The sequence below is a fragment of the Stegastes partitus genome, unplaced genomic scaffold (assembly GCF_000690725.1).
Source record: "Stegastes partitus isolate 25-593 unplaced genomic scaffold, Stegastes_partitus-1.0.2 Scaffold515, whole genome shotgun sequence".
Taxonomy (NCBI): Eukaryota; Metazoa; Chordata; class Actinopteri; family Pomacentridae; genus Stegastes; species Stegastes partitus.
This window is the reverse complement of record NW_007578246.1, coordinates 390,948-398,946: the sequence shown is the minus strand read 5'-3', so window position 1 is coordinate 398,946 and position 7,999 is coordinate 390,948. Positions and strand designations below refer to the sequence as shown.

The following is a 7,999-nucleotide window of genomic DNA, read 5'->3' as shown; positions in this document are numbered from 1 at the left end:
GTAGAAAGATGTTCCACCATCAGATGTAGAAAGATGTTCCACCATCAGATGTAGGAAGATGTTCCACCATCAGCCGTAGAAAGATGTTCCACCATCAGATGTAGAAAGATGTTCCACCATCAGCTGGATGTATCTCCACCAACGGGCTCCTCTGTTCTCTGGTTCTGATCCATGCTGCGTGTATTTATTGATCCAGCAGGTTGGATTTTGCTCTCAGTGTCTCTGGCTGCAGTTCAACCGAGAACTTTCAGAATTTGTGCCGTGTGCCTGCAGGTCACAGCTGAGTTGGTCGTGACTGTCAACGGTTCACTTTTGGTGATTTCGTTATTGGAAGCACGTAGAATAAAGTGATTCTGATTTTAGCCTAGATTTGGTTAATTTTTGAAACATTATTATATCTGAAAGTTGTTTTTTGGTAAATGGTGTAATTTTGGCAATTTAAAAAAAAAGATAAGTGAAGAGATGACGATGTGTTGCGTTGAGCTCTCAGGGTTCCAGCATGTTTCTACAAGACATGAAAATCATGGGATTGAAAACTTGTGGATTAATGAAATAGTTTTTGTAATGTTGACAGTCACATGGTACCATCAACATCAACCCCAAAGAGAAGATTAGAATACACTAAACAAGCAACAAAGTTAGAAAAACCTTTTCAGAATGTGAGTTAATCTGCTTGTGTTTCTAAAGTGTGATAAGACAGACAGGTGAAGACGAGGTGTCTAATGATCCTGGAGAACACAACAGCTTCTTCTACGTCTGTCCTACCTCCAGGTGAAGACAGACGGACATCAGGAACTTGTAGGTGTTGTCTCTGGACAGGAACGACACGAACACGTACTGCAAACAGACAGATTTGTTTCTGAAACCTTTTCTCCACGAGTCTCCAATGGAAAAAAAACCAACAACAACAACATGTAGTTTTGTCTCTCACCCTGTCGTTTGCGGTGGCGATCACCAGAGCGTTTGGCACCAGGATGGCGGTTTTGGTTTTCTTGATGTTGGTGACGGACACCACTGGGATGGCGATCTGAGAGGAAACGAACGCCGGGATGGACGGTTTTAGTTCTGCACCTGTTCAGCTGCTCGCCTAACAAGTTCTCATGAGGTTCAAGGAACATTTTAAGGATTTTTATCGTTTAAGGAGGTTAAAAGAGGTTAGAAGAGAACGTTTGGGAAATGTTGTCATAGACTCTGTTCTGTAACAAAGAAAGAACGTTCTTGAGCCGACATTTAGACTGTTTTGAAAACGGCTTTCTTCAACATCAGACGTTTGATGTTTTAATATCCAGAAGTCTTTGGAAAATTGGTCATTTTTGCCGTTTATTATTTTTTTTGTAAAGTCCAGTCAGATCACGATCCCTCACTGGCTTCCCATCCATTCATTAGGCTTGTTTTGGTGCCTCACTGAACTATTTTACCAAACAAATCACCGTCACTAAAGCGGGAGATTCTACTGTTTGTGTTCGTCTTTTCTGGCCTGAAAACGTTCAACATAATAGCAGATTATTCTAAAGGTTCTGTGGAAGTCGAACGTCCGGGTAATAAAACGGTTAAATGCGATCAAACCGAAGCGTTGCGGCTCACTGGATTCTTCTGAAACGTTTTTTCTACAAACACAAAACAGCACTTTTCTGTGGACCGTTTCCTGCACTGCGGTGAACACGCGGAGGTTTCCCTGTGAAGCCGCTCCGACGTTAAATAATTTAAACCGACATCTCGGAATCAAATCACACCTGCTGCTGCCGCATCTGAAGCCTTCGACACAACAAAGGAAACGCTGTGAAGTCGGTGTCAGAAACCGACGGGGAAACAAGAAAGTCGCAGGAAAGATTTTAGTATTCAGTTTTGTGTTTTTTTTAAAACATTTCCGGCAGGTTGTTGTCAGTCATTCACACTGATCCGACCATCTGCTGTCAGCGGCGACAGTAACCGTGTCCCCGTCCTTCCAGTACCTTGATATCTTTGCCAAACACCTTGGAGTGGAAGCAGATCCAGTGGTCGGAGACGAACATGCGTCCCTGGTAGAGGATGTCCTTCTGCAGAGCACAGGTGTAACCTGACGGACAGGTGAGCGGAAAACAGGAAACACTGTCAAGCTGAGATTCTCTGCTTGAGTTACGAGCGTCAACTCCTCCGTGGGGTATCAGATGTTTGGCTATTATCTAATCCCTCATTCAGTATTTAAGGTGGACGGCTGTGATGGTTGAGGACTCACTCTGTCTGAGCTGCTCCTCTTTGCTGATCTCCTTGAATATTTTATGGTACTGGCAGTTGCTCTTCGAAAGCTGAAAGACAGCGAATGATGAGCGATGCTTGGTAACGACACCACGACATGCAGCAACTGTTCAACGCTCAGCAGATAACTTCACAAAGTTCACAGCAAGTTTCAAGACTGACTTTTCACATTTTTAGTTCAGGATTGATTCAAAGCTTGGTTCTACCACAGATTGGATCACACCTAAAGACGGTTCTGGTATCAAGTGTGTGTAAAAACGGTCCTTCCATCGTCTAGAACTGGTTCTGACCAACCACCATCACACATGCTGCCATGAGCCTGGACAGTTTACCCAGAATGTACTTTGTAAAGTTTCCTCTGGTGAACGATCAGAACCAGAACCACATCCAGGGTACCAGTGATTGTTTCTATGGCATCCCATAGTACTGATGCTAGCAGCTGGTTGTAGAAAATTGACTGGAAAAGTTTTGGGTCATGTTGGATACGTTTGAGGTTGCTTAGATGGATTTAGAATATTTCTGGACAAGTTTAAAGTGACTTTGGTTCATTTTTGACTCATTTAAAACACGTCTTGAATCATTTTGGACCGTGTTTGAGTTATTTTGGGGAATCTTTCAGTAGTTTGGAGACGTTTCCAGGCACTTTGTTTAGGTTTTAGGTATCCTGGTGAATTTCTGAGTCATTCTGGGCATGTTGGTGCCAATTTAGAAAGATTTTAGGGCAACTTGGATCAGTTTGAGGTATTTTACAAAACCTTTATCTTATTTTGAACAGTTTTTAGTTACTTTGGACAAACTGAAACACATCCAGGGTACCAATGATTGTTTTTATGTCATAGTCATTAAACTGTTCACACTATGAGACATCCCATAATACTGATGCTAGCAGCTGCTGGATGGGACATTTCTAAGTCATTCTCTATTACATGTAATATATTTGAACATCTTTTTGGTCATTTTGCTGAATGTTTAACTCATTTGTGGCAGCTTTTGAATACTTTTGGTTAATTTTTTGAGTAATTTTGGGTCATTTTGCTCCATTTGTGACTAAATTTTAGACAATCTTCTACGACTCCATGTCAAAAACGATGATACATCCCATAATATTGATGCTCAATGATGATGGATGGACAATCTTTAAGTCATTCTGGACACTTGTTGGTTATTTTGTTGAATGTTTAACTCATTTATAGCAGCTTTTGAGTAATTTTAGAGAAATTATGGCTCATTTTGTCCCATTTCTGACTGAATTTGGGACAATTTTCTTTGACTCCATGTTAAAAACTCGATGACTCTTTTTCATAGACATTAAACTGTTCAGACTATGAGACATCCCATAATACTGATGCTACCAGATGGCTATGAAACTCAAAAGATGTTTTTTGAGTGATCTGGCAGTTTTTTTAAAAATAAATTTGGGCAGTTTTTAAGTAACTCTGGACGCCTTTTAGTCACTTTGATCCAGTTTTGAGTCGCTTTTGATCAGATTGAAGTATTTTTCAGCCATTTCGAACATTTTGTTTTGTTTTGTTTTATTTTGTTTTTTCATTTTGGAAAGGTTTCGGACATTTGAAAAGCAATTGTTGACACTTCTTTAAGCATTTTGGTTTGATTTTAAATAATTAAGGACGAGCTTTGAGTAAGTTTTTGTCATTCGAGTCGAGCTTTTAGAGTCTTTGAAAGGCATGTTGTCTTTAAAAGAAATGAACAAACTAACAGGATTTCCAGGAGCTCTGGGAGCAGCAGGAGGTTCCCGTGATGTGGATGGCAGCCAGGCTCATGTAGGTTTTTATATCTGTAGTCTGGGAACCTTTTGTCTTTAATCCAGTGCTTGACTTTAGTGGATGTTGGCTTGATCTGACAGGTGATGCACAACATGCGTTCATACTAACTCTCCCTTTAGACTTTGACTGTGGCCCTGATTTGAAGTTTTTTTTAAAGAAGAAAATTCATAAATAGACAGATTTAATGTCTTTAGTTGCCACAGTCCCAGATTAAAGCTCGTTAAATGTCCATTACAAACATCTGAGTGCGTGTTCGTGATAATCTGCAGCCGTGGAGTCATAAATCTGGAGGCTGTAAATCTAAAGCGTCTGAAGACCTTTGACAGACGGATCCGAGGACCTGATGCTCACGTTCAGGACAGTTAGGGCCTTAATTCAGCATAAATGCTCCACCAACACCCTGTTAATTAACATTACGCCGGGCTCGGCTGAATGATCGGCTCTTATCATTTATCCCTTCTGTCATCGTTTGACGTCAGTCCTCAGAGGACCTCTGACGGGAAAGTCGCCCAGTCAGCAGGAGGCGTGAGACGTGATGCAACGTTTACGGCTCCAATAAAACACGTATCAGGGTTTTCTTCATGAAGGCTCACCTGGCTGTAGTGAGACTTCTTCCTTTCCATCTTGGAGTCGGAGTCGGTCTGGATCTGAGTCAGCAGCGAGTGATCGAAGGTCTTTGACCTGCAGGCGGGAAATCAATGCACACGATAAGATTTGACTTGTTACACAACCGACCAGACCTGAAGTGAACTGTGAGGCTGCAGCTCGTCTGTCTGTCTGTCTGTCTGTCTGTCTGACTGTCTGTCTGTCTGACTGACTGACTGACTGTCTGTCTGTCTGCTGTGAGCCCTGATCGTCGAGCTGACATGTGATTTTATGGCAGGTGTAGTAAAAGCAGCACACTGTGAAAAACACAACAACAAATCTGGAAAATCAAAATATGTTGAAGATGTTGTAAAACTGTAAAACACAGTCAGAAAACTGTCTGTTTTTATGTCTGACTGTAAAGTTACTGAGCAATGTCCCTGAGGTCTTGAACCGAAGGGATTAATAAAGTTTTATTCTATTCTAATTCTAATTTTTATTCTAATTCTAAAATTACACAAACTACTATTTATATAGAAACGGATTTTTACTGTCGGCATTAATTCAATTTCTTTTTTTTTTCTGTCAACATATAGATTAATACTTTATCTGTAATTTAACTAAACGGGGAAAATCAGAGAAATACAAGTAAATAAATAATATATTAATAAGTAAAAGTATAATAAATAAATAATAGTAATAGAATAAGTTTTTTTTTTAAAAATCCTTAAATCTGTGGAGGTTTAAAAAAATAAAATAAAATAAAAAGAACCAGCGGAGAGTTTATCAAAAATGTTTTGTATTTTCATTTCTTTGATTTATTATTATTATTATTATTATTATTATTACTATCATTATTTCTGTTTTAAGCCAGGACTGTCAAATGAGAAAAAAGCCCATTTTATTTTATTTTATTTTATTTTTAACCAAAAAAGAACAAATTGAAAAAAAAATTGGTCAATCCTTTTTTAAAATTTTTTTCTTCTTTCTAAATTTCTCCACAGTCCATTAACATTGAAAGCAAAGTGAGACAATTAACTGTTTTTCCTTTTTTTGTTTGTTTTATTTTAATTTTGGTATTTGGAAGGAAAAAAACAGATTCTACTTATAAACAGAGTCGCCTCGTTAATGTCTGACGGCAACGACACAAACAAACTCCTGAACAAACAAGCAGACGGTTGTTGTTGTTGTTGTTGTTGTTGTTGTTGTTGTTGTTGTTGTTGTTGTTTACCGGACCAACACCGGCTTCCTCCTGCCGGACGCGTCCAGCTGCTCCTGATCCTGCAGGAGCTCGACGACGGCCCTCCCATGCTTCTGACGTTCCTCCGCCACGTTCTCCACGTCTGAGCTGCACACGAGAAGAAAACAAATTAAACCTCCAAATCAAGCCAAATCTTAATTAGCAGCCAGCAGGAGGACGTGCAGAGAAAGAGCAGAACGACAAGAGGAGGTTTAAAGATCGCCACGTTTCATCTCATTTACAATAATAGTTGTTTAGTTTCTCTAAATCCTCCTTAAAGTCCGATTTATGTAAAATTATCCTCATTTATGCTCTGATTTGAGTTTCTGGTGCGACGAAGCATCGACGGAGGGATTCAGAAATATTAAAATATGTCCAGGAATCGTGAGGAAAAGAGTTCATCAGTCAGTTAAACTTTATTTGTTCGACAGCTTTCATTCACCTCAGAAGAGTTCAAAGAGCTTCACAGATAAGCCGAGAGAGGAAAGTAGAACTAGGCTGAACAGAACAGACAGAAAAAGACAGAAGATGAAAATAAACTGGATTAAAAAAGGTTAAAAGGCAAAGAATAAAACCAAAACAATAAGATGAGTAGATGAAAGTACAGACAATAAAAATAAAATAACAAGTAGATAAACTTATGTTAAAAAGCAAAATATAAAATAAACTAATAAAAAATACGGATATTTAGATTAATAGACAAATAATAAAACTCTTAATTAGATAATAAAAAAGTAGATTTTTTTAATTAAAAGACAACATTAAAATAAAATAATAATGAAAAAATATGAAATTGGATTTAAAAAATAATTTAAAAAATAGTTAAATTTCGACTGATAGACAAAAAATTAAAAAGTTAAATAGGGATTAAAAGACGTAGCATGAAAATGAAACAAACAAAACAATAAATAAAATTTGATTACAATACAAGCTATTATAATAAAATTTAAATGATTCAAAGTAAATACAGTTAGATTAAAAGACAAAGCATGAAAATACAATTTAAGAATTAATCAAATTTGGCAAAATAAGATTTAAAGCCCAGGCATAAGAGCATGCAAATCAAATAAAATAAAACCTACATCATACGACAGACTGATGAGACGTAGAAATAGAATGAAATAGAACCAGGACAGACTCACGACGGCTTGGATTCATCCTAAACTCTGCTCTGTAGTCCTGACCTCTGACCTCTAACATGAACCCACAGCACCGGATCCTACGTTTCCCAGAATGCAGCATCCTTCTAGAGTAAAACTCTCAGTTTGAGCCCATCTCAGCATCTGGAAACATGTTTCCTCTGCTGCACCTGCATTACGTCCAAGTTCTGACACCTGAATGGATCAGTCAGAGCCGGTACTGGTCCTGCCGGTACCGCTCCTCCTGCTCATCTACTGCAGCTGCCTGCGGTTCCGAGTCCTGTCTGGGCCTCACACTCACTGATAGTCTCTGTCTGGCTGCTTCGCGGCTCCTCTGCTGCTCTTCCTGCCGTCGTCCTGCTGGCTCGCTTCTGTCATCACGTCTCTCCACCGACCGGCCGCCGCGACAACTGAAAGGTGAGGCGACCCCGATCCTCCCCCGCCGCCTCACCTGCCCGTGGGCGTGGCCAACGGGGCCCCCTGGTCTCACGTGTCACAGCCAATCAGAGGGCAGGAGGCGGGCAGGTGTGTGTGAGCGCGTTTAAACCTTTGATCGGTGACATGTGGGCCTGCTTTGTTCCCAGACCAGAGCCTGGTTTGGTTCACACTTCACATGTTCTTTCTTTTTTATTCTCTACATTTAAAACAGCCTGAACGCTCCGAGACGTTCAGTGGTTTCCCAGCACAGCTCCTCCTGCTCGCCTCTTTTTGCTTTGGTTCCCCGAACAGACTGAAATCTGATCCGCTTCCCTTTTCAAAAAGATTCCACGTGTTCAACCGTCCGAACCACACGACGCCCCGGAGAGTTTTAAAAGCAAAAAAAATAACCAAATATCAACCAGAAGCTTTTAAAAACTGCTCTGAGTGAGTCGTGAAGGTTCTGACGAGAAACATGACAAACAACAAGCTAAAAGTTGTAATATTTCTAAAAAATCACTTCATCCCGCACCGCAAAACTCGATTTTATTAGAAAAAGAACAAGTCTGTGCTGTGACCAACAGTTTTCAGGCAGGCAG

The 7,999-nt window shown here is 39.8% G+C and overlaps 1 protein-coding gene across 1 annotated transcript in view; it reads right to left on the bottom strand.

Moving 5' to 3' along the window:
- gramd2b (GRAM domain containing 2B) overlaps nucleotides 1-7,361 on the bottom strand; it is a 15,269-nt gene extending 7,908 nt beyond the window's left edge. The window contains exons 1-7 of the mRNA XM_008287708.1: nucleotides 7,285-7,361; nucleotides 5,836-5,952; nucleotides 4,613-4,700; nucleotides 2,216-2,285; nucleotides 1,953-2,056; nucleotides 932-1,027; nucleotides 766-837 (exon numbers count right to left, since the gene is read on the bottom strand). Of these exons, the coding sequence (XP_008285930.1) occupies nucleotides 766-837; nucleotides 932-1,027; nucleotides 1,953-2,056; nucleotides 2,216-2,285; nucleotides 4,613-4,700; nucleotides 5,836-5,952; nucleotides 7,285-7,361 (624 nt within the window). The remainder of the gene's footprint in view (nucleotides 1-765; nucleotides 838-931; nucleotides 1,028-1,952; nucleotides 2,057-2,215; nucleotides 2,286-4,612; nucleotides 4,701-5,835; nucleotides 5,953-7,284) is intronic.
- Nucleotides 7,362-7,999: the final 638 nt, after the last annotated feature.